The sequence below is a fragment of the Helicoverpa zea genome, chromosome 25, assembly GCF_022581195.2.
Source record: "Helicoverpa zea isolate HzStark_Cry1AcR chromosome 25, ilHelZeax1.1, whole genome shotgun sequence".
Classification (NCBI taxonomy): Eukaryota; Metazoa; Arthropoda; class Insecta; order Lepidoptera; family Noctuidae; genus Helicoverpa; species Helicoverpa zea.
Genome location: NC_061476.1, coordinates 9157700 through 9185491, shown reverse-complemented (window position 1 = coordinate 9185491; position 27792 = coordinate 9157700). Strand labels below are relative to the sequence as shown.

Sequence of the window (27792 nt, the reverse complement as noted above, 5' to 3'; positions counted from 1 at the left end):
TACTACTGGGTGTACCGGATTCTTTCCTTATATACTCTAATTTGTATGTGTTACCCGTATGTACCAACTTTTCATGCTGCTCATGTATGTAACCGCGAACTGCGGAATACTAACAACAAACAACAAACAATTAAGTGCAGCGAGTAAAGGTATCATCAATCAGGCCCGCCGCTAGCTGTTTGTTTGCCTGCGTGCAAAACTGATTATGCCGCCCTACGACTACATACGTTTTGACAAAAAATATATAAGGGGGGGGGGGGCGCGGATCCCGGGGGTCCGGACCCCCCCGCCCATTCATATCCATCTTACTTGTCCAACAGAAAAAAATATGTACATGCACCGCTCTGATTGCAGAAAACCCACCTACTTTTGGTAAATAACTATTGCAATACATAACAATGTTTAAAGTCAGTTAAATATGTTATTTGGTGGGTTTCCCGTTAAAAACGCATAAGGCACATTTCATATGTAAGGAAGCGCGAGCGGAGCGAGCACGAAAATTTTTTAGTCTAAGGAACCAAAACAAATAAAAACCACTGTAAATTAACAAAGCAAAGTCAAAAAGGAAGATATGCACAGAAGTGAAGTGCAAAAGCCGCGAGCGAAGCGAGCGCGATTTTTTTTGTTGATGCAAAGGGTGAAACAGTCAAAATTGATAGGAGACGACCAAAGCTAAGGCGGCCTTTTTCTGAAATTTTATTGGTTAAATTTTGCCGCCCCCTAAATAGCATTTGCCCCACGCTTTGCCACTGGTTGATTTTAAATCGTTTTTAAGAATCTTTAATTTTGAAAATGTCCTTTCAACAGATGTACCTAACTGAAACCGGCAGTGTAAGTAATATTCTTAGCGCTATTGCTGTGTTCGGAAATATTGAAATCAAATCATTAGTAAAAAGATATTGTATTTTTTTAATATTACATGATAACTCGCTAGATTTGCCGCCCCCTAGGACGTGCCGCCCGCGTGCTGTGCACGCGCTGCACGCCCGCTTACGGCGGGCCTGTCATCAATCAACTGCAGCACCCAGGGTTCTATCCTGAGCTCCGGCAGCTAGAGGGAATCGAAACTCCACCAGCAAAAGTTATAAATAAGCACTCATCCAGTGTAGTCAGTTGCTATATTGTTGTTGATGTAGACCCACAGAGGTTCTTCTCAAACACTACAGATACGTGGGCAGCAATGATGCCAGAAACAAGCTGCCGATGACAAGTGCTGCTATGTTCATTAGTGCAGATTTATGTCTGTTGCTGGTGTTAAATATCTGCTGTGAAAGAGCTGCTATACGACTACACGACGATTTAGTACGCGAATGTGAGTTGTATGTATGAACACTAGATGTCGCTGTACTTACTGCTTGTAGTACCGCCAATATCCAACAAGACGGCGCTACCAATGATCGGGATTGATACAAAGAAAACACAAGGTTACAAAATTAATCACATTTTATTCTAAAAATAAAAATCTACAAACAATAACATAGTTGTAACTATCTGCCTATAACTATGGTATAAATATATAACAAAACAAGTTTCCGAAACAGAATATTCAGTGTACACGGTAGGAATGAGCTACCGTACCGTACGTACGATACAACACGTAGACATTACATGAGCCAGCCGCTCCACCACTGGACAAACGAACCGGAATGCACGCTAAATGTATCAAAATATCCTATCGATTGACAGGAGCTACTTAATAAATAACAGTACCTACCTATCTATCTATATCAAATAGTAAAGTTACGATGTACTCTGTAGGATATGTTAATTCTGCTGACACTATGAGTATGGCACGATATGTCACGCCCGCGCAAGTGCCGCTATAATATACTCTTCTGTACTGATGGCTGTGACGATATATCATACATTGTGGATACGTTCTTCCACATCACTATTCTATCCAAACATTATGTTTATCATTCTGTATCTATTCATATAATCAACCACTTTGCAGACCATCTCACATATATTGAAGTAAAACGGAACTCAATCAGACTATATCATATAAATTCAACGTGTTCGCGACAACTTGAATCGAGGAAACATCGAGCAGACTACTGGCAAGTTCACATCGGAGCCTCGCGCCCCCACAAGTATACCACGTATGTAGCATTCAGTCCGGGCGAGTGTGCGCCTGCGCACAGCCCCCGCCACACGCACACATCGCCGACACACACACGCACGCACACACACAACTCTAATTCCTAAGATGAGCGTAACAACATCACAACGGTTATCAATATCATTGGGCATGACGTCGCTCCCGACGCCTTGAGTACTTGTACGGTGACACTCTGCCGTCAGTGTGGAATAGAGTGGGTTCTTACATTACTTGTAACACCTGACGCCGACATATGTAATGGAAGCCGGTAGATGAGACCCAGCAGGTGGTGCGCGGGACTACGCGTCGCGCGCGGCCAGCCGGGCGGCGATGGCGGCCGTCAGTGCCGAGCCCTTGCCGCTGCCGTCCTCCGCGCCCAGGATCGAGAACTGCAACCGACACACAGCGTGACACACGTGACACTGGCGACACTGGCGACACTGGGTAGAGTGGCGACACGTACCGGGTGGTGCGGCGCCAGCAGCGTGATGTACTTGTGCATGAGGTCGGCGATGCGCGGGTGGTGCTTGAACACCGAGCCGTCCACCGCCACCGCCACGTGCGGCCTGTCCATGCGTCGCAGCAGGCACGCGATACCTATATCAAATAGGGATGTAAGAAGAAAGCAATTATTATTTTGTGAAAAAGCTTTGGTACCAATTTAAAGACAGAACATTCTGTACTCTTTTAAAGAAGATAACTATGTGTAGTTTAGGAAGAAGAAAGTGCAATAGTAAGCTATGTGACTCACAGACGGAGACGAGCTGCGCGGCGCGGTTGGAGATGACGTGCGCGACGTGCTGCGCCACGAGCGCGTCCTGCGCGCTCACCTCGGCCGCGCACGCCTCGCGCAGCGCCGCCACCGTGCGCGACACCTCGCCCGAGCAGTTCTCTCTGCGGGGATAACGCGGTATGTTGTACACACAGTAACAACGAGCTCTAAGGTGCTCAGGAGAGATGTGCTTACTCTTCGAAGAGACTGAGGTGTGCGGTCTGCAGCGAGTCGGGCGCGGGGGCGGCGGGGAACAGGCCGGCGCGCGCCAGCGCACTCAGCGCCGACGTCAGCAGCGAGCCCAGGTACTTGCCGCCGATGTACTTCTCGAACCTGCAAGCACCAGCATGTGGCGGTATAGTAGGAGTAGACTAGCACGCAGCCACACGGGAGACGAGGGGTGAGCACGTACGTGAAGGAGGTGGCGAGCAGCGAGCCGGCGTCCACCTCGCGGTCGAACTCGGTCTTGAGGAAGTCGAGGCAGCCGTTGTCCCCGAAGGCGCCCCACTCCACGTCCACGCACACGTCGCGCACGCGCTCGTGCGCCGCCTCCCAGTGCTGCACGCGCGACGCGCGCTCCATGTAGCACCCGTTCGAGCCCGTGCCCAGGATCACGCCAATCTGCAACCATACAAATTCAAAATTACTTACAAACATAAAAACATTACCTTTAAAGAAAGTCATTACGGTGAACACATAAGTGAATACAGAATCAATAAGGCATGACTGACCCCGACGTGCTTGTGCATGTGCGCGCCGGCGACCAGCGTGCCGGTGGTGTCGTTGAGCAGCACGCGCACGGTGACGCGCAGGCGGCGCGCGCGCAGGCAGCGCTGCAGCAGCGCCGCCACGTCCACGCCCTCCAGCCCCGAGCACTTGAAGCTCTTCGTCCACGTGATCAGCTCGCCCGACGAGATCGAGTGCAGCTTCATCGGGAACGAGAATGTGAAGCCTGCGGACAGGAACACCACTCGTCTTACTCTCTCGTCACACCGCAGTACCTACTCTTCTCGTCACAATGTAGGAATGTGTATGTTACCTAGTGAGAACTCCTGGTCCTGCATGCCAAGTTCTGTGAGGAAGTCCAGCACGCAGTCGGCGAGGAAGTTGAACAGCTCCTCGCCGGTGCCCAGGCGCAGCGCGTTACTACAACACACGTCACAGGGTGTCAGTACACGCAACTCTTACATACATAGTATTAGTTTTAAGTTATTTATATAAAATAGGTATTTATTAGTGTTTGATTTAATGTTATAATACACCTATGTATTGTATTTTCTATGAGCCTTCGATGCCTGATTTAAATAAATAAATCAATAAAAAAAAAGTAGTTGACTTAGAGCCCTTGCATTCTGAACTTATTGACTGAACAGTTGGCCGATAGTTTGTTCGAGCACACAGACACATCAGCACATCTTACAGAATGCAAGCTAAAGGGATCAGCAAGTATATTGTTTTGAGCAGGTAACGTATGGTGTGTGTGAGTCACCTGATGTGGTACTGCTTGACGCGCTGGTCCACCAGGTCGCCGGCGCGCAGCTCGAGCAGCAGCACGCGGAAGTTGGTGCCGCCCAGGTCCAGCGCCAGGAACACGCCCTCCTCTGCCGACACACACACAATACACAACTGCACAACACTTGTGCCATTACCTACTTCCATGGAGACAAAACATGGAACAGAAGGTCAGCTTCTACTTTGGTGAAAAAATCAGCCTTCTCATCCAACGAGGCAATGCAATCATCGTTTTGAGGCTCTGCATTGTATTTTATTGACATTCTAATGTTACTGATTTCTTAAAGCTAGCGCAACAAGAGTGACCGTCGGAATGCTGGTAGCATTTAGATAACAACTCTCTACATGTATTTCGAGGGGATCGGTGAGGAGTGGCAGTGATGCTGACATACCGGTGCCGTCGGGCAGCTCGGGCACGTAGGTGTTCTCCATCTGCAGACTGGAGGGCTGCTCCTTGAGGCCGCGCTCCAGCTCGCGCTCGAACACCTCCCCCGCGCGCCGCAGCACCTCCCCGCCCAGCACCAGCCGCGCCAGCCGAGCCTCCACCTGGGACAACACAACATTACATAAAGATAAAAGATAAGAAGTCATTTATCCAAAATATGCTAAAAATCAGCTCTTTTTAAAGGTCTTTACAAAAGACAGCCCCCAAAACGCCCGCCCTTCACCACTTTCAATGTGTCATTACTGCATTGTTAACTAATACACCAATATAAAATGCTCGAAGAGTAACCGCAGAAACTCCATAGATAATATACTGTTCTTGAAAAAAGCGCTTTCTCAGAAGAAATAATGTAAATGCCAGAGTGCGACATCATCCATCACAGTCCGCAAGTTGTGCGGAGAGAAGTCTCAAGTAACTGCGAGTATACTGCCGAACACGCTCATCCATCAATGCGACACTCGCACAAACAGTTCAACAACTTGCAACAAACTGACACATATGCTCCTTTGCTTCAGAAAGCAAAAAGCATCAAATTAAACATTTTTACAAAAAAAACTGAAACATCTGTTGAACACTTCTCTAAAAAAAGTGTGTACGACGGTTTACAATTTTCAATTTCATGCTTTTTCATATATTAATTTATGAAGCAACGAAATCCGTATTTTACAATCAGGCCCCTCTTCTCCACTGGGCACTATGGGCACGTGCCCAGGGCCCCGCGATCGAATGGGGCTCCCTAGTTCCTGCCAGATTACCAAATGATAACCGATATTTAGGAATTAAAAAATCTGATGATAATGACCAATTAAAAGAATGCTTAAAAATGTTCAGAATGAAAATGAAGCACCTAACTGTGTACAGGAAGTATATAATTTATTAAAGCAAAACAAAATTAAAGAACACACATTTCCTAACGTAGAAATTGCATTGAGAATATTTTTAAGCATGATGATAACTTGGTCGGCACATATCTGCACGACCAGGATGGCGCGGGCAGAAGGGACAAGTCACTAAGGGTGCCATTCTAATCTGCGAAGCCTAGGTTCACTACCAGTCACTGCGCGATATTCAAATTTTAAACAAAACTACAACAGTGCATGTGCGAGACATCGAGGCGGTCACCCCTCTCAGTCCGACTGTCACCCTTCTCTTTGTATTTTTGCTTTTATCTGATTACTTAAATTAATTCCTCAAAGTTAGAAAAAAAATGTCTCTTCTTCATTTCTAATTTGTTCTGCGCTTATTTTTTGAGTCCCCAATCTAGCAAAAAGTTAAAGCACCGAAGTAGCAAAAACAATTGACGCTCGCTTAAAATTTTCGCGGTTTTTTTAATTTGTGCTTAATTCTGAGGTAAATTAGAGAGTCCTCAAAATAACAATAAAAAAAATTCACTTTACAGCGGATATTTCTAAGCTATTTGTGAGTGGAGGTGGAGGACTTTTGCGTCCCAAATGTCAAGAAATGTTGAGCTCGCTACGCTCGCAGCTGCTTCCCTTTCTGGTCGCTTTTTTTTAAACTTGTTTGAGTACTTTTGTGTTCCAAAACTCAAAAATTTCGCGCTCGCTGCGCTCGCGCCTTCTTCACTTTACAAAGTTTTTTTCAAACTTGTTTGGGTACTTTTGTGTTAATAATCTCAAAAATTTCGCGCTCGCTGCGCTCGCGCTTTACACTTTAGCGATGGTTTTCTCTGCATTTTTTATATCTCCATTGCGTCCCAAAAATCAAAATTAAAAAAAAAATATCTTCGCTTTGCAGTGCTTTTTTCAAACTTGTTTGGGTACTTTTGTGTTAATTCTGTATGATTTTACTACGTGGTTATATTTTGTCGTTATTTTTGGAAGGGGGTTGCTCAATAACAAGCCCGCCCCGGGTGCTACCCGATGCTACGCCGCCACTGGCGGAGAACGCTCCTTCTCCAAATTGAAACGAATAAAAAATGAATTAAGAAGTACAATGCTTCAAGAGAGATTAACTAGTTTGTCGCTGATGTCCATAGAATGTGATATTCTCAATACCTACCATAGATTTTGAAGAAGTGATTAATAATTTTGCTCATCTTAAATCTAGAAGGGTACCTTTGCAATCAACATAGAGTTAATATAAGGATTTTATGCTAAGCGAGTTACTTTTGTAGATTATTTTTTATATATCCTATTTTTTATAGTTAGTAACTAAATAAAAATAAATTTAGAACCTTGTTTGTCTATTTTCTTTATATATTATAACTAAATAGTGTTTTCTCAAGGCCATAGGGGCCCCATGATCCTAATGTGCCCAGGGCCTCAAATAGTTTAAAGACGGTCCTGTTTACAATACGGATTTCGTTGCTTTTACACAGAATTGTCTAAAGAATTATTTTCAAACAAGAACGAATCACATAATAGGGTGTTACTGGCGATTTCTTTCTAGCTCGGGACTCTGGACATAACGATAAAAAAAAACTTTTATTCAGACCCTATTGAATATAAAGTTATCCATATATAACGATAGTCACAATAAAATAAAAGGCTGTCTAGTGTCTATATAGAGGAGCATCGTCATAGCACACTGAAACGGTCACCCATCCATAGACCGAGTGCGGCAAGAGGCACATTCGTAGACGTGACAGTTGATAGCCGCCTCCGTGGAAGATTCTGTAATTCCTCGATAACACTAGCTACTGTTTATTGAGCGACAATTCTGTATTATCTGATAAGGGCCTCCGCACATTTACAACCGCGCGATTGCTTTACGACCGTGTGAATAGCCTCTAATAAACTGCCGCGATTGTCTAATCCCTGTTATTGTCAACGGGAAATTATTTATTTTCTAATTAAATATAAGGTTTATGTATAGGTAGTACCTAGTCATCGCATTCAGTTACAATATTGCAATTCACTTTCTTATTTACTTTATGTCTGCTCCAAGCCAAACAGGTATGAAAAATATAAATCTATGATCGAAATATGAGTTCATGAATAGTTAGTCTTATCATTTTATTATCTAAGCATGTTTGAATTGGAGCAATTAATGCAAAATTGACATTAGAATAAAATAATAGACATAAGATTTATTATTCGCATTAGATATTCAAATTAATTGTTAACATTACGATAGCATTGTTTCGTTCCGTAAATAAATTACCTGCTACGAATGATTGCGTATTTCCTACGCCACATGGGCTACGTGGTGGCTACGGATTCCCTACGCCCTACGCCATGGCTACGAGCTTTCTACGAAATGCCTACGCAGCACAAAGACTACGGATTCCCTACGCCACGCTACGATACAAAGCTACGGAGGCGCTACGCGGCGACTACGCGCGGTGTCGGCTACGCATTACCTTCTCAGGGACTACGAGTGTAGCACTACGCGATGACTACAGGAACGCTTTATCTTGTAGCAGTAGTTACCGAGGCCACTGCAGGAGCCACAATATTGTTAGATTGCGTCTATAAACCGCGCTGTTTGACGACGGCTTTACATTTATTGTCAGATAAGTACCGACGCGCTGTTATTGTGTTTATGATCTATGAAGAGTCGCAATGAAACATTTTTGTAAACAAATATACATTTCAAGATTTCTACCGGCTTCTGTGTGCATAAAACTTTAGAGGATGATATTTTTTTTTTTTTTTTTTTTTTTCTCGTTTATTTAAGGAATTTTTATACATAAAGTACATGTCAATTCCATCATAGCCTAACTTAAACTAAAATACATATGTTTATTATTTATGGCTTACGGCTAAATACTATGAATAGCGCTTTAGCAGCTTCCGATAAAGGAGCGGATAATATCTCGTGGAACATACCCACACTGGTTTTGCACAAATTGAATGCTCTAATAAATACTTCTCGATCCCTTTCGTAACGGACACATTCCACCAATAGGTGATACACGTCTTCAATTACCCCGCACACATCACAATTTGGAGACTCTGATCTCTTCATCATGTGTGCAAATTTGTTCAGTGGGACGTGCCCTGATCTTAATCTAAATGCTGTTACAATCAAAGATCTACTCAAATTCATATCAGTGAGCCATGGTATTCGAGGAGGCTCACATTGTATTGTTTTATACCAAATTCCTTTTTCCAGAGATCTCTCATTAAAATATTCAGTCCAGATAGTGTGGCAATATTTTTTGTATTTAGGTAGCAATTCAGTGTAATCTGGCAATATTAGAATCTCCTTTCCTTCTACTGTAGCTTGTCTCGCCAACATGTCAGCCTCCTCGTTACCTCTGATACCAATATGTGATGGAATCCATTGCAATTTCAGCTGACGGCCCTGTAATTCGTTTTCGTAAATTTCAGAGAGTATATCATATGCTATCGATGTACCTCTGCCACCAGAGGCGCATCGAGCTATATGATAAAGAGCGCTTCTACTATCGGAACAGATTAGGACTTTATTCTTTTGAATTAATCGCGAGTATAAAAGTGCTTCTAAAATTGCTATGAGTTCCATCGACATAACTGAAAACTCGTAGTTTGATTTAAAACAGTTAATGTAAGGTAATTTATTAGCTATATGAGGATCATAAAAGGCAGCACCACGACCAGTTGCGCTTTTCGAGCCATCAGTAAATATAACGTACCAACCGTCATATTTCTCTCTTAGCTCAGATAAAACATTATATTTTAAAATATTATAATCGTGGTATTTTTTGGCGTGACAAATGTTATCTAAATGGAATTTGATTACATTATGCACATCGATATTGGTTACCCATGTTTTAAGAGAGAACATTCTTAACGGACATGACGATGACATAATTTCGTTTTTCAACAAATTATAGACGTCTATCAGTTGAGGTGTTTTTTTCCTGCTCCAATAGCTATTACTACAAAGGGAACTTAATTTGGATAGTAAATCAATAGTAACATTATCAGACTTAGAAAAAACCTTCAAACAGAACTTGCATGCCAAATATTTCCTACGAAAATGCAGAGGAGGAACGCAAAGCTCCGACTCCATTACATGAATGGGTGTGCTTTTTATGAAGCCACCTATAATCCGTAATGCCTGATTCTGAACTTTATCCAGCTTATAAGTGTTAGTCTTACAACTATTGTCAAATAAAAATGAACTGTAATCTAGTCTGCTTCTAATTAGAGATATGTAAAGTTTACGTAGATGCTTAGGATGCACCCCCCATGTCGACCCCGCCAGGACTTTAAGTAAATTAAGATGTCTTTGTGTCTTTTGGTAACATTCATTAATTTGTTTACCCCATCTTAAACAACGATCTAGCCAAAGGCCTAAATACTTATATGAGTTGACTAATTCTATACGGTTATTATTAATTGAGACTGGTAACTCGAGATTTTTACGTCCCCTGCTAAATAGACATATCTTGGTTTTATTAGTCGACAATGTTAATCCCAATTTATCCAGTATGATAACTACAGCGTTGAGTGCATTTTGGATATTATTTACACTTTCTGATATGTTTTTATTACAAGTATATAGAACGAAATCGTCAGCGTACTGGCATATAAATATATTGTTTATATCTTTACAGACTTTTATTGTAGCTATATTAAAAAGGACAGGAGACATAGGGTCACCTTGTGCAAGGCCCCTGCTAGCGTATCGCATAATAGATTTATTCTCATCCAGATCATCCTTAATTTTTAAATGTCTCTCTGTCAAAAAGTTCCATATATATAAACATATCCTTTTACCCACCCCTATTTCATTAAGATTTACTATTAATTCATTAATTAATATATTATTATAAGCATTCTCAATATCTAAAAAACATGCCAGTGTTGGTGAATTATTTGAAAACCCTATTTGTATCTGTGTTACAAGGCGGACTAAATTTTCATAACATGATTGTCCCTTCCTGAATCCGGTCGTAAAAGGTGTTAATAGTTTATTTTTTTCTACGTACCACTCCAAACGTTTCGTTATCATACTATGAAAAATTTTGCAAACACATGACATCAAAGAAATTGGACGTAGCTTTACATCATTGTTGGAAGGGTTTTCTCTCTTTGGTATTGGTACAACTCGAATGTCACGCCATTGGACAGGGATTTCTCCAGTTACAAAGATTGTGTTATATAACTTTAGTAAATATAGTTTGGCACAATGCGGTAAGTGGTAAATCATTGAGTATGTAATCCCATCGTCACCTGTAGCGGTATCCTTTTTTTTTAAACAATTGCACATTTCTTGAATTACTATGTGAATATCGTCACAGTATTTCTGCCAATTTTCACTCCTAGCTCGATTAATAGCTAATTTAGTGTTAGAACTAATGTTTTCCAATATATTTAGATTTGATGGTGTAGGATTACTCCTAAATTGGCCAAGAGCTAACCTACGCTGAGCAATAAGTTTAGAAAGTGACTGATTCCAATATGGCTGGGGCCTAAATTTTCTGCTAGGATTATTAAATTCTTTCGTCATTGGAATATAAAGATCCGCCGCGCCATTAAGACTATTAATAAAATTGGTATATTCAATTTTAACATTACCGACTTCGTTACTAATTGTTAAATAATAATTCTCTAAATATTTATTATACTTACTCCAGTCTGCTAATTTAAAATTTCGTTTTTTTTTAACTCGCAGGTTATCTTTAAAATTAAATTTCATTTTAATGATCAGGTGATCACTTCCTAGATTATCATTCGTAACCTGCCAATCACAAAAAATTGCTATGTCGCTTGACATAAATGAAATATCTGGAGAAGTTTCTTGAATAGTATTGTTAACCAATTTTACTCTAGTTGAATGGCCATTATTTAAGGAAACAAAATGTTCCAAAGTTGCGTCATATATCTGTGCACCTCTAGAGTCATTTCTATTCGACCAATTGGTATGATGAGCATTGAAGTCACCTGCTATTAGACAGTTGTGGTTAAAAGTTGAAAAAAGGTTATCCCAATCAGATTGTATTGTGTGTACTGACGGTGGACAATATAGTAGCATGATATGCTTAATTTGATTACAGTTCAATACTTTAATACACACTACTTCTATGCCACGGTTAATATAATTTAAACTACATTCTTGAACTTTAATCGACCTATGTACCATGATAGCAACACCTCCATACCCATCATCTCGGTCTTTACGATGTAGATGGTAACCGCTTACGTGTAAGCTGGAGTCAGGTTCCAACCAAGTTTCACTTATTAAAGCTATGTGAATTTTATTGCAAGATAACAAAAGTTTTAACTCTGTAAGTTTTGGTCTCAAGCTTTGCGCATTCCACTGCATTATATTTAGTCCAAACATTTTTTGTACATTATTAGCCATTGGTGAATAATGAAATTAATTTCGTAAATACCTCTTGTTTTTGTATTAGTTCAAAAATATATGTTATGCACTCTTTAACTACGTAACTACAAAACATTTTTATTTTATCTTCGAAATCGATATTCAACGAATAAATATCTTTTATTTTACTCACAAAACTTCTAAAATTGGTATCTTCCTTTCTTCTCGTAAACGGTTTGTTGGTGTTCGCTTCAAAATCAGGTGTTGCTTTAGAAGCACTTTCTTTTTCTCTAATGTTGTACTGGTAGCTGTGATACTTTGTCTTTTTTTTTCCTTTCCTTCTTGATTGTGGTTGTTGATTGTCTATGCGCTTTTCTTCGTCTTCTGAAGTATCAGTTTCATGTGCCTCATCGTCTACTGCTAATGCTTCAAATGAATTGTTTGCAACCGCGTCCCTATATGATTTAAAGTGGCCTGACGTTTTGTCCTCTCTTGTTGTTGTAGCTGTCATAAAGTTCGCTGTCTCCGCCCTTTCGGGTTCTTCCACTTGTTGTTTTCTATTCTCCAACCATACTGATAGAGCTTTTCGATAGGTACAGTTTTCCTCAGACATAATTTTCCTGATTGCCTTTTCTTTGGCAAATATTGGGCAAGTTTTATCGAGGGCCATATGAGCACCTTTACAGTTAGCGCATTTAAAGTCTGTTGTTTCACAGTTTTCGTGGTGGCCATTACATTTTGGACATATAATTTTTTTGGTAGGGCAATATCTTATTACATGACCGAACCTCCAGCATCCCGAGCATTGCGTCACAGGAAATGTATATGGTTCGACTTTAAACCGACACCCATACCCATATACGTATGGGGGTAAAGTGGAACCTTTAAAACATACCCGTATAGTATTGCTGTCTGTCCATTTATTTGAATCATCTAATCTTTTTAATCTTTTTATCGATACTATTTCATAATCACACTTCAAATTGTCACCAATCTCCTTTTCTTCAATTTCTAAATCTATGTCTCTCAAAACGCCGTATGTTAAATTTATTTCATCAATCAGTTGACACCTATATCCTAAAGTTATCATTTTTTCACAACTTACTAGTTTTCTTGCACTTTCTTTATCTTCAAACTGGATAAGTACCTTGTATGGGCTTTTATATTGTATTCTTAAAATATTCGACATATTTTCCGCTCTCAGTAGCTTTGCCATTCCAAATTGTTTGGGTAATGTTTCTTTGGATATGACCATAACCATAGCAATTTCTTTTTGCCTTTCCACATTATTCAAAATCTGTTCATTCTCCTTTCTTCTATCGTTGTTGTCCAGAATACTCTTTGTCAAACGTTTTTTGCCTTTTCGGACTGTTATAAAGCCCTCATCCTCTTCTACTATCTCTTCACTATCCTCTCTTCCCCTTTTTTCAGGGGTCTTTTCACTTATAATTGTATCATCTTCAATTCGTTTATGTATTTCTACATTTACTTGTTGCTCGCTCCTCCCAACCTCCTCTTCCATACTCTCACTCCCACTGGAGTTGCAAAACTCCAAATTCTCCCCTTCGTTATTCATCGCACAAAAACATTTAATAAATTATAATTGTAGGTAGATGTAAAAAAAAAAAAAATCTGTAGTTACAAATACGGGACTCGATAACTGCGCGTGCGCTCACGATCGCGTCTCGCGCGTAACTAGAGGATGATATGCTGAACAATCTTGTCACTGTACAACTTGGTCTTATACCTGCCCGTTGATTGTTTTTATTAAATTAATCTGATGACTGACTGATGCTCTCACAACAATGTTATATATGTTGCTAGATGACATGCGTAAGTCAACGTGTAAGTAATCAGTGGATACGAGCGAGGTGCGCGCGCGTAGCAAGACGCAGCGCAGCGTGTGACGTCACCGCGAGTAACGCTAAATTGCCTCTGATTGCTTTAATTGTGCACCCGAGTGCAGTATTGTGCAGCCGACAATGATGTATGGGAGATAAACTATACGACGTTTTATTTATTACATTCCAATTAGTGTGAATTGCACGACCTATGTCTTCGATTTTTGGTATTACAAAAAAAGTCAGGTTCCAAAGTAGGCGTTTGAGGGTGGAGTAACGTTCCACGTCCCTCGAACACTCGCATTTTGATAGCGCTTCTTAGGAGATTAACGTTATGCCATGTTCGCTAGTAATTTGGTTCTCCATGTATTTCGAATTCAAAGTCAAAAACGTTTATTGAAACTGGTCTAGTTTTAGCACTTTTTCACGTTCAAAATTACAAAGGACAGCACGTACAAGACCCTTTCACCACTTGGTAGTGTTACGGCTGGAGAGAGGAGAGGTCCCGGTAGAGGAGCGGGTGTTACCTTCTGCGTGCGCAGCGGGTCGTCGAGGCGCAGCTGCGCGGGCAGGAACTGCTGGTCCCAGGGGCGCGCGTCGTGGTGCCCGTTGGCGCACGCGGGCGCTGCGGCCGCCGGCGCGCGCCGCTCCACCGCCGCTGACATGCTGCACTACTGCCGACAACCATACAACAGGATTAAACATCATCATCATCATCCTCTGCCCTTATCCCAATTTTATTTGGAGTCGGCGCAGCATGTTTTCTCTATCCATACTCTTCAAACAAACGTTACTTATTTGTAACAGTACAGAACAAAATACATACTTGTCTGTTGAAATATAGTGTTCAAAGAAATATGTGCATACAAACACTTTCGTGTTTTATGCACATATTTAACTGCGTACAAATATCGTTACGTTTAAATTATAATGGTTAGAAGAACAAACGTTAATTTAATTTAAATAGGTTAAAGTCAGTAAATAAGAAAATATAGTATTTAAAATATAGACGGAGATGCCGCTAACCGTATTTTTTTCAGTAATTGATGTTAAAGCGTGTTAGATAAAGTTCTGCATTGAATTAGCATCATATCAACATATCCCAGCGATCTTGAAGTGCCTCACGATATAATAGTTTATCAATACGAGTAAATTGCTAGGTACGATACAATTTTAAAGTATTTTTATTTAGCAGCTCAGATAACCTGTCACTCGCTCTTGACTTTAGATAAAAACAATAAAATGAATTGGTGTGCTGACCCTACATTCTCGAAGTTTTCCACCCAACAATCTGTGATTACAGCTGCTTAATTAATTGTTTTATTTTGATTTCTTACACCTAAAGTTATTGTTAGATAAGTATATCATTTGACTATCTCGACAGTTAATTCGAAGATTATTTTTCATTATACCGACTTACCGAGTGCTGAAAATCATCCTGCAAGTGCACGTCTGTCCGCACAATTACTAGAATTAGTTATTTCCTAGCTACTGCGAACCAATAAACCGGGGCGGGGTTTATTGGTTCTAGCGTGAAGCAGCTAGCGTGAGAGAACTGACTGACTCAGCACACCACTTCGTTACATTTTATTTTTTATTGATAAACAGCAGAGAAGGATACTGTCTGTAGCTAAGTCTAGGCCGTGGAAGCAGTAGTGGGTACATGTAGTACAGCAGCGACCATGTGTGTGGTCTGTGTGTCGTGTGGTGGAGACACCCTCGCGCGTGACTCACGCCCGCCGCGTCACGACTAATTATGCAGCTAATTGACAATCACAGCCGAACAGACTAACGCACTCTTCATTACTTGAGCCGGCTATATCGATTGGATAAGCTTTCTCATTATTTAGTTTAGTCCTATATGCGTTCTTCTGGACATGACTATTGTCACATGATTTATATATTAGAATATATCATTAAAATTCCATGATTTGAATGTGTTAATGATATATTTGTGTCGCGCTATCACTGCTCGTATCTGGTAGCGACCGGTTGGGATTACACATAATATCGCGATACCGGCCACAATTACACATTCTTTTTGCACTTTTCCTCGAACAATAATTGATCTGTACGATAATAGATCTTAAGCAGTGTGCATAAGGAGTGGCAGTATTAGTGGGTGGTAGTGTAAGTCAATGAGGCAGATAGCCGATCAGTCTGGCTGAATGCAACGCCGGGGCGTGCGATATCCGTGCGGTACAGATTGTCGATACTATCCATACAGGATTACATGACACAGACTGTTTCCAAGTCATTTTTATTTACTGTTCGTCAGAATGCTCTTATATTACCTAGTTATTTGCCTTCGACGTCAAAAATCATCAAATGACCCCTCCCGTTAGCAGCGGTGAGGGAGTTTCAGACTCTTACTGACTAAAAACCGTCGTGTTCCGTTATAGGCCTTTTATGTACCAGGGCTGCGGTATCTCTTTCGAATAACCCGTAGCCCAAATTACGATCTTAGAACATGTTAACAGCTAAGCTAATACTGGCGGATCCAGAACGGTGGCAGAACTGTTTTTGGACATTTATTCCTTACGAACTATCAAAAGATGATCTCACAAGACAGTATTATGCATGCTGTAACTCTAAACATGAGTAAATGAGAGTAAAGCAGTTTGCTTGAGCATCATAAAAGAAAGTATAGTATAGAGGCGCTCGGCGGCGCGGCCGTGACGCGGCGGCGCGCCCACCGCCACGCGGCGCCAACGTTGGCCACACACGCCAACACGCTCGCTCTCCTCGTCACTGTACACACGCACATGTTGGCCACACGCCCCACCTTGGCCGCCACATCGTTTACTCACGTACTAAAGGTAAACATACAAACTGAATGTTTGGCCAACGCACTTGCTCTTGGAGTCTGGAGTCATAGCAAACGACGAGATTTATTTATTATCAGCTAGCAACATACAGCATGGCTTCAGTAATTCATGTATGTGATAATATACATGATTATGTTTAAGGGCGAGTGGTCCCGCGGTGGTAGCGCCAGACGGTCGGCCGCTGTTTACACACACCTCGCGAGGTGTTTATGTAACGTGAATAAGCAATACCTAGTTTATGATAATGTAATTGCGCATGCGCTGATGAAAATCAGCTCCCGCCGATGTCAGCTGTTTGCGGAGAGTTAAGGTAGAATTCCGTGGGTCGCGGCTGACGCAGGCGCGCGCGGCCTACGACAGTCGTCGGCCGCGCGCGACAATAGTCAACCTATGAAAATGTATGGCGCCGCTGCCGAGGTCCGCGACAGTCGCGCGCGGCCGACGACTTTCGTGAGCCGCTCGCGGCCGTACGCATCTCAACATGGTCTAGCGCTATAGAATCTTAGTAAAACCAGAAATAAATTGTTTTTTATTTAGTCGGTAAAACTTCCTTTCGGTTTTCATTACAATACAAATGCTTTTGAATCAGTATTTGGTAATATCCTTCTTCATTTCTACTTTTAAAGATAGGGTCGATTGGTAATCTATTTCCATAATACAGCCACAGCAGCACGTCATCCTCCTCTTCTTCAAGGATATCAATTAGCACATCGACTAGAGGGAACGGACGAACAAAATCTACTAATTTCAAGACAATGCCGCGCGCGGCTTACGAAATTCGTAGGCCGCGCGCGTCTGTCGCGGACTTCGGCAGCGGCGCCATACATTTTCATAGGTTGACTATTACTATTGCCGACGACTGTCGTAGGCCGCGCGCGTCCTACGATGTCGCGATGGACGGAATTCTACCTTTACCAAACATTACGAACATTGCGTGACGCGACTGTCAATCGATCACTCATCGACACAGCGAGAGCAATACTTCTAAAAGCCACACATTTGTCTAATCGTGAGTAGATTTTTTTAAAATACTTTATCTATCTCGTGGAGCGGAAGAGAAGCTGATAGTTGACGAGAGCTTGCGATAAATAGCTTGAACATATTATTAGCTTGCTTTCAGTGGCTTGTGTCACGACGCAAGCTGGAGGAAAATGCGACAATGTTAAGTCTCACTACAACACTGTAACAGTAAAGATTTGTTGGTCCTCGTCACTAGCACAAGTACTGAATTGATCTTTAAGCTGTTCCGTATTAACAACACAAACTCAAAACACATAATAAGTTACCCGTCAACCCGTAACAATACTCTACATGTATATGTCACCGTAAGATTACAAACATCGTTAGATTACAATATATCTCGAGAGATTGTAAACTGTCGAATTATTGTAAACCGTAACACCTGATTGCAATTTAACGCATTATTTTTCGCTATATTATAATCTATCGATGAGAAATTGTCAAATTATCAACTGTCCGAAAGCTCTCCCTGATTGGTCAGTCTTTTTGTAAGATCGAGAGCGATGTAGAGCGGTCAAATTGTCAACTGGCGTAGAACGGAATGCATCTTGCGCGCTGATTGGGAAACGTCAAAAAAAGACAATGTTCTTTGCAACTCCCGGTGTCACAGCTCTTTGACGTGCAAAAATAAGTGACGGTTTAATTTTTTATAAAATCAAAAATTGTACTTAATTTTTAAGACTCAAATTACACACAATTAAAAATTGTATTAAAAATTGAAGTTAGTGACGAAAACGAATCGCTGCAAAACCGACTCCACGTAGTCTTGTCTGCCCTACCCCTAGAGTGCAATTCAAACCGCGTAGGCGCGGAGGGGCGAGGCGGCCTGCGAGCTGAGGCGCAGGTAGTTTCAGCGCTCGCCGCCGCGGCTGAGGCTGGCCGGCTCCGCCGGCTAGCAAGCCGAAGCTGCGGTGGTGAGCGTGAAAACCATCTGCGACGATAAGCTCGCATAGGACCGCCGGAGCCCCGCAGTGCCGGAGCCGTGACAGAAGTTATGCTTGCTGCATGTTGCATGCTTACTTCCATGCTGGGTCAATTAATATGGGATGTGTTATATTTTAAACAAAAAACTCAGTAGGTACGAGTTAAAAAATTAGAAGGTAAATAAATATTTTTATGATGTCATTTAATAGTATTTAAGAAGTTTACTGTTAGAATGCATGCTACAAATTTAGATGCAAAAAAATAACCATCATGCTGAGTTGTATTTAGAGTGGAAGATAACTCGTGGCTAAGATAGTATTATTTAGATGCTCGACGCTTTATTAATTGTGGCTGACTTAGTAATTTAGAAGGCAACATACATTTTTGGGGGCGAATAATGATATTAAAAAGAAGCCTGTTTAATTAGCACCCCTTTTATTTTATTTTTAAATATTACTTTGTATTTGAAGACAAAATACCTAACTGTATTTTTATAAGAGTTATTTTTATATAAATTTAATACTTGAAGAATTTTTGAAGAGCATTTATTTTATTTAACTGACACCTCTATTTCATTCCTAACTCTACGGGAACTCCATGGGAACAGAACGGCTGGTCGTGATTGGTCGATCTTACAAAAAGACTGACCAATCAGAGAGAGCTTTCGGACAGTTGACAATTTGACAATTTCTCATCGATAGATTATAATATAGCGAAAAATAATGCGTTAAATTGCAATCAGATGTTACGGTTCACAATAATTCGACAGTTTGCAATCTCTCGAGATAGATTGTAATCTAACGATATTTGTAATCTTACGGTAACATATACAAATAACATTCCGAAGAATGCCATTTCATATTAAGTAGTACCTATTCGATAAAGGTTTGTGCGTGCGACGCTGAAACGGCGCGAGCGCAGATTCGCCAGACGTGGATGCGGTTGTTGCAATGGTGAATGCGGATTAAAACTATTAAAAAAAAAATGAAAACTAATAGTGGCGCACTTTGCAGCCGAGGCTATACCAGCTAGCCCCGATCCATACGAGAATTAGATTTACTGACAACTGTAGGCACACGACTGCCAAATGATGCGTTATCACTATATTTTGTGTTTTTACAAGATAACACGCAAGTAGATAGACTAAACTACGCGCTTATTGTGTTGTTCTTTGATTACTGCGCGTAGATCTTGTAAATGTATGTAACCAAACGTAAGTCAGTTAGGTGTTTAACTTTAAAAGTTATCTAACTTAACATGAATGATAAACTATTTGCGTTTATACGTAGATAATAACCGCTTCTGGGCAGCTTCATGCTATCGCGACAGGCGCCTCAGTTGACTGTGTATGTGTGTGTGTGTGTGTGTGTAGTGGATATTAATCGAGTGAATTAGTTAATTTAGCTGAGCAGGTAATATTGCAGCAGTGTGGCGCACGTGTGGCGATAACGGCGTCCGGCTGTATCGGCAGAGCAACGCTCGATAACACCGCGAAGCACTGGGATGACAAGCGTCGCGGGCGACGCCGCGGGGCGCCACTAGAGACGATGTCTGTGCAGACAGGCTGTGGTAGTCGCGAGCTCGCGCAGTCATCACACCGGTGTAATTTCCTCATTTTTTGTAAACAACAAAAAGTCGGTTGTGACCTTCTCGATGCATGAATCTTCTAAGACACTGCGACTGCGATCTCTCGTTAGCAGTATTTATCAGTTAAAGTAAGTTTGTGATCTTGAAACATCCTCGTGCTAATTACCTAACCAGGAACATGGGAGTGTTTCTAATCTCCAATTATCTTCTTATTATTTGATTAACTTGCATTGTATTAATTTTCTCAGTGTTAATTGATTTAGCATTTAGCATTGTGGTCGTTTTCAAAAGAGCGTTTTTTGCCACTTCTTCTCCATGACCCACTACTTGTCACTGTGTGTGTACTTAGCTTTTGACATTTTATAAGATCTATTAAAAATACAACATTAGCTCTGTTTGTCTAATCTCTGCAACTCTTTTGCTGCTGAGACATGAAGGGGTCTTACGAAATGTCACAGATAAAGAGCAACTGGTAGCCCAGGAATTCTTCGAACCAACATGCTGTCCAGTGCACAAAGTAGTGCGAGTCACGAGGATGTAGTTAACTCGCAGGAGTGACGCGGGTCTGCGCGTGCGCACTGCACGAGACTAATCACCGCGGAACATTAACGAGATGTGATTGGAAACTGCGAGAACAACAAAAACGCACAGAACATTATCGTCGACACTAATCAGCTATGATGTGTCACACAGACAGAGGGACAGACATCCGGACCCCTTCGCACAGAAACGTAGCGTAACGCTACTAGCGTTAGCGTAGCGCCTGCTCTAGTAAAAAATAAATAAATAAATAATGTCAGGTAAACAGACACCACGCGACGTGTTTACCGACATGACGCGCTAACACCGACATGCTCGGGATATCAATCATAAATATTTTACTGCCCTGAGGCTTAGCCTACACACTATCTCAATTATTATATAGTATACACAAACAAATATATCGTCAATTAAGTTCTCTCAGCTTCAAGATATGTTAAGCTAATGGAAAAGACTTATACAAACATAGATATCGACGAACAGAGTTAATCAATTTGTTTTTGCCATAATTTACGATCAGCAACGTCTATCAAGAATATCTCATTATGTCGAGGCTGCGACGGTCGCCGTTAATTAACATCGAGTAGATCTCGGCAGTTCCGAGAATTGTTCAATCAATCTCGTCGAGCTGCTCCGCGTGCGAGACGAGGAGGCTGCTAGTTGAACATCTCGCGAGATAACATCACAATGCAGCTGTCACGGTGTTTAATGGCTTCCGCCGAGACGTGCGCGCGCGCAGGCGACGCAGCGCCCGAGTGCAGCCACTCAGACATCCACCAGTTGATTCAATAAAACATTCATTCATCTATACCGTACATACATATTTATTAGAGCGCATTTTAAATACTTATAGACTCGACATACCGGCAGCACTATGGCTACTCTACTGCTTACGCATATTTACAACGTTCACTACAATTTGTTACGGTCTTTAATGAAGTGTAAACTAATTAATTCTTGTATTATGACACGCAATGATTCTGTCGGAGCTCGGTGATGCGCGGCGGTCGCGGCTGCGTGCCCGCTGATCAATGAATCCAAGTTAACATAACGTGTGTAACATTATATAGTAACAGCGCTAGTGTGTCGCGCGCCGGTGGGCAGCGCCGGGAGCAAACATAGTGGTGTGACACCACTGTCACACTGAAAACACTTCCCAACAATTCTATGCACTTGCGGAAACTTCTTCAACAATACATTTACCCGGCTAGTGTTTAAACTGTGGTCACTGGAAGCAGAGTACCTAACTGTCAACTGTTTACAAGTCATAAGAACGATGAGCGAGTACCGTATTCTAATCAATTCTAATCAATAATTAGATGTGGCGTGAACCTGTTACCGACAAAACCTAACACGGTGCATACTGATTCACGAAAGCTATTGATTACATAAGAATTATGTTGTATCAAATAGTAATATATTTGTTGTGCATATGTAGTTATAATGAACTTGTAGAGACTCCTGATATATCGAGACCTGCGGATCACGCAGACGGCGAGGCGGGCCGCGTGTCTCCGCAACAATTGGGCGCTGGACGTTGGACGCTAACTGAACCAAATTTCAATGATTGTGATGCAGAGCAGCCATAAAGAGACAAATTGCTCCCAATATAGATCATCACGAGACGAGACCGAACGGTTGCTGTGTGACGACATTAATTGAATCTTTCTATCCGATGAATATATGCTCTCACTCCGTCACAGAGGTCAGTTCAGTTACCGACCAGTGACGGCATACCACTCAGTGAAGACTGAACATGATTTGCAGTTGCTGGGTCAAAACACAAACAGAGCTCTTTTACTATACATGTATATGTTTTCACAACAGATTTTCCTCATGAGGCAAATGGCGGCCGGCGGCCACTCAGTCTGATTAACGGGCACAAGAATGTCGTGTCTAAGGAATGGCAGACGTAATCACGAATGTACTGTGACATACACACGGGACCCGCACTTGCCGTAGGTCGCGTACTCATTACAGACACGAAATATAGAATATTGTATGATAAGCAAGACGCACTTGACTGAAGCTCGTCAATCCCTGCGCCTCCCTCCCTCCCCCCACAGCCCACTCGTACGCGATTACCTCCCGATAGCGTCCAAATTATTTATGATCAGTAATGATGTCGCGCGGGACGGCGCCGGCGCCCGCCGAGCGGATGCTATCGATTCCTGTCGGAATTTTACTAATGACAACCAGATTATCATCTTACATAGAATACTAAATATTAAGCATACGAGTGGCGGATGGGTGGTAGTTGTAACTTGACATGGAATGTAAACAGTGGGAAGTAGTCGTCAGTAAGTCGCGGGCGGTCGCTGGCCCTCAATAACGTCTATGAGGAGTACCAACAGCGCCATACAGATTTATTGGCTTAAATGGCTAATTTGCGAGGCGGACGCGCTGGGAGCCTGCAGGCCCCCCCGGCTCAGCGCTCAATCATATGTGCACTGATTCACAATACATATTGATACATAAATGTGAAATAGGATCCGTTTAAGTTTGATTTTTTATTTATGTGTCTACATTTTTCATTATTTTTTTAAAGAAGAAAATGAAGCAACCTGAAGGCATGAAAGATGTAAGAATCACAAATATTGTTTGTGAAGATTTTTATTAAAGCGGAAAAACATCCATTTTCCTCAACCAGCGACCCCACTTCCATATATCACCATTGACGAGGCAGAGGACATACATACGAACAGAAGGTAGAAACATACTTCATGGGAAAAACGGTGTCAATTTCTCTTCTTAAATTCTACGCAAATTAACTCTACAGAACATAGTGCTTCATACGAGTTATAGATTTTTGTTATGGCAAAGGGTCTATCGTGACATAATTTTATGTTTTATATGGAAACATATCGCGCAGTAGTGGAGAGCGAGCGATCTAGTGCGTCACGGTGATGCGACACAAGCTGCGAGCTGTAGCAGGCGCGCGCGCACCTCGCTACTGAACTTGACGGCGCGGCCTCGCTGCCACTACACTTGCTCATTAACAGCCCAGATCAATAATACTCTAATGAACGATCAAGATCCGCAGCCGAGCGTGTCTGCCGTCGCCCGCGGTACCTGAAGCCGCCACTCTAAAAGTGCTCTCACATTCCCACATTCCCAACGGCAATGTGGGAACACCATAACATATTGTACTCGACACAGGTTACATTCTATTATGACGTACGCGGTACGAATAGCAAACTAATAAGACTAACTAATCTCCGGCGGTAGTAATTATCAATGATAACGCGGAATTTGATAATGTTACGTTAGAAACCAAATATTTAGGCATATTTTTGCCCTTGGCAGCGATTATATGTAGATTTTCTTTTATTTATTTTCATGAATATAATGTAAGCTTACAGAAGAGGAAATAAGTACATAAACCAATAAGTAATTTGAATGCAAGTATCACAAACTCGCGTGTGTCGGTGGATGACCACCGCGCTGTGTACTGTGTCGCGCACTGCCTTCATTAACATAGCGCCGATGTGTGTGTGTGTGTGTACACTGTCACATACATATGTATAGTCAATAGTCATTACTTAACCTTTGATTTTATTTTTAGCTAGTGACTATGTGCTCAATGTCAAAGTCGTGGTGGCCTAGTGGGTAAAGGACCAATCTCTCAAGTATGAGGCCGCGGGTTCGATCCCAGGTCAGGCAAGTACCAATGCAACTTTTCTAAGTCTGTATGTACTTTCTAAGTATATCTTAGACACCATTGGCTGTGTTTCGGATGGCACGTTAAACTGTAGGTCCCGGCTGTCATTGAACATCCTTGGCAGTCGTTACGGGTAGTCAGAAGCCAGTAAGTCTGACACCAGTCTAACCAAGGGGTATCGGGTTGCCCGGGTAACTGGGTTGAGGAGGTCAGATAGGCAGTCGCTTCTTGTAAAGCACTGGTACTCAGCTGAATCCGGTTAGACTGGAAGCCGACCCCAACATGATTGGGAAAAAGGCTCGGAGGATGATGACTATGTGCTCAATGAATACTTGATCAATTTGACAAATAAAACGAATACTTTGGATTCTTATGATTCTTATAGATATCAGTATAGACAGGCATCACTTGACAGTTGGTAGATAGAGCCAGACTTAGGACCAGGGTGTTTACTTTACAAACGTGGGTCGATAAGATTCTTTGATGCAGTAATTACTTGAAACAATTGCCAGTTGGTAAAATGTTCTTGAGACTAGCAAAACTTAGGCCACAGTTTCGAATTTTCCAGAAAAGTCGGCAACTTACGCGTACTTTCTAGGATACAGGTCATTGATCCTCGAGTACCTACTGAAACTTTCTGGAACCTTATCGACATACTCCCACTTCCCTAAGGCCTTAGAGCTTGCTGAAAGCTTGAAAGAGGAGGAATTCATGTAGAATTGTAGGTTTTAGAGTAACATTTGGAAGGCTACTCCACTACTACTTGACTACGGCTTTGCTTATGGTTCTACTCGTAATATTTGTACTCATGTGATCACTTAGTAGTTGATTGTCGTCACCTGAAGGCGTTTAGTTCCGCCTGGTGGCGGATATTGTTGTCACCCCTCACTACTCTTCGCTTGTGCACTCGCTATTGTTTACTATAGACGGCGTGAACGACTATGCTGGATGTTCATTTTATCAAAATAAACAAAACATGTATTTATTTCACAATGCTATAAAAAAACATAGCATGCCGTTGTCGACGCTCAGAGCAGTCGTGAACGCCAAGCCTGACTGTGATGTGTTGAACTTCAATCATTAAAAGAGTATTTATCTGGGAATCCCAAACAAACGATTGAATCTCATCGTAAGCATGATAAGTACTGAAAAAAACTTATAGCGTTTCTTCAGAGGCATATTTCGAAAAGTTACTATTTGACTACTACGATGCGGCATAAACGATTGGAAGACCCATTAATATGGTAGTCAATTCCATCTGCCATTAGACGTTGGAAGGGAAGCTCTCCCCCCCCCCTGGCTTGGCCACGTGGCGGCTCGTCTGGTCCTCAATGAAGATTTAGTGCAGGACGCGCCGGAGCGATCGTATTCACGCTGCAGTTACGCGTCTCCGGTTATTTATACGACCCTGCGCGAGTCGCCACACGCGGACGCGAATTATCTACGATGCAATAAAAAACTATTTTATTTAGCATCGCGCTGCTCCTCACGTCATAATAGTCGTGTTAAACGTGTAACCGCCATTACAAACTTGCCGCAAAATATATATTTAGACATACACGACGTGTGGATGTGAAGATTACTTAAGTAGATACTAAGCTATCAACATAAGTAGAGCAATGTATCTGACACTTGCAGGAGGCAGCAGGATCGAGAGATCGCTCGCGGAGATAGATATACTTTAGATAGATAGATATACTTTATTAGGTACACCAATTTTACATTTTTGATCTTAATCTAGTTAAGGTAGGTAACATAATGGGCGGTCTTATCGCTACATATAGTTACATTCTACATACAGAACTTTTATAAATCAGGGTCAGAAATGATTGGGAAACTAAAACTCAGAATTTCAGCATGGTAACCAAAATGTTTTACGAATATACTCTGTGGCAAAACGTAAACAGAACGCGTCCGTCGAAAATAGCCACGAATAAAAGAAATGTCGATAGCCGAAAATAGATCTCCACAGAGAATATATCATAGGAGAGAATAGAAGTATCTGAAGTATATAGTACGTGATGTTCTGTGCTTGATGCAGCACGTCGAGCGGTGAGAGTGGCGCAGACGCGGGCGCCGACAGCGCGTATGAATGATTTGGGTAAACAAAGCGGCGCTCGGGTTGCTCACATTAAATTATTTTGTATCTATTTACGCAATCAGCTAGTCCGCGCGATACCGGCGCGGATTCCTTCAGATAAACTTTATTGTACAACGCACTTTACTGCTCATTATACATCAAGTTTGTGCAAAAACTAACACTGAATTTAAGGTTCAATCATCATCAGAGGCTCATTTATTCTTCGATTACTGCAAACGCTTTTTGTCATAATAAGAAGGCAGATCTACTAAATGGTCGGAACACTTGTTCAGCGCGACAGTATGGGACAATAAGCATCCTAAATTGTTTACTCTGGATTCGAACCCGATGTCTCTTGTTCGGCAATAATTGGGTTAATAAACATGCTCGCGTCACCACCATAAGCAATCAGCATACGCGTGTGTGTGTTAGTGCGTATGTGTGCGTGAGATGTTTTCAGCGGACTTCAGTGTTATGGTTTAGATAACGCTATCGTGTTTACGAGACGAGCTTCTTTCTCCGCGAGGTCGCCGGGGGTCACGGAGGGTCACTGAGGGTCGCAGGGTAAAGGGGGCCCGCACATTGTGCCTCTGATTGAGACGTTACGTTATAACTAGATAACAACTCTCAGTAGAATATGAGAAATAAGGAATATTGAGAAAAGGGTGAAAATTTTTGCAAATACACAGCAATGCGCGAAGTGCTCTCATCAATATTAATTAAGTAGTCAACTAATAGCGGCGACACTCCGCACTGATTCGCTCGCTGATGAATATTAATATAATGCTAATACTCGACAATAACAACCAATCTAGGAATTTGACAAAATATTTTTTAACAGTGGTCCAACATTCCATGTTGTTTACTTACAAAGTACAGGTATCAACAGGTGCCGCGCGCCTACTGACAATACATACTGAATACAATATTCATGACTAACATTAGAAATATTATATTTTCTGTTCATATTTTAATTTAATATCATGTTTATCGATAAGCACGATTCGCCTAAAACTCACGAACATGGCAGATTAACCGCATTTTTTTTGAAAATATTTTTAATAGTTTTTCAGTGAATTTTCATGATAAATGAATAGTGTAAACGCTGTAGGAGTATCGTAGTAAACGAGAGATACTCACATGTGGGTCCGAGAGTGTCCGCGCGAACACCGGCGTCGAAATAGCGCCAAGGTCGACTGATATTATTGTGGAAAAATGTAATGTCGCGACGTGCGGCGGCGACGGCGGACACGGAGCGACTGA

General features: G+C 41.7%; 1 protein-coding gene across 1 annotated transcript; it reads right to left on the bottom strand.

Moving 5' to 3' along the window:
- Positions 1-1425: 1425 nt before the first annotated feature.
- On the bottom strand, positions 1426-27792 carry LOC124642725 (hexokinase-2-like). Its single transcript, XM_047181331.1, has 11 exons — positions 27670-27792; positions 14417-14563; positions 4778-4931; positions 4363-4474; positions 3913-4019; positions 3605-3825; positions 3286-3494; positions 3069-3206; positions 2853-2995; positions 2565-2698; positions 1426-2490 (listed from the first exon to the last, which is right to left on the bottom strand). The coding sequence occupies exons 2-11, from the start codon at positions 14552-14554 to the stop codon at positions 2401-2403; spliced, it is 1446 nt and encodes a 481-aa protein (XP_047037287.1). The 5' UTR covers positions 14555-14563; positions 27670-27792; the 3' UTR covers positions 1426-2400.

Bases quoted from the DNA above. Each gene is read 5' to 3' on its own strand.
- LOC124642725 (XM_047181331.1), bottom strand. From the start codon at position 14,554: ATGTCAGCGGCGGTGGAGCGGCGCGCGCCGGCGGCCGCAGCGCCCGCG. The intron at 3,495-3,604 runs GTCAGTCATGCC...GTATGGTTGCAG, and splicing joins ACATGCACAAGCACGTCGGG to ATTGGCGTGATCCTGGGCAC. The intron at 2,699-2,852 runs GTGAGTCACATA...TATTTGATATAG, and splicing joins CGCGCAGCTCGTCTCCGTCT to GTATCGCGTGCCTGCTGCGA.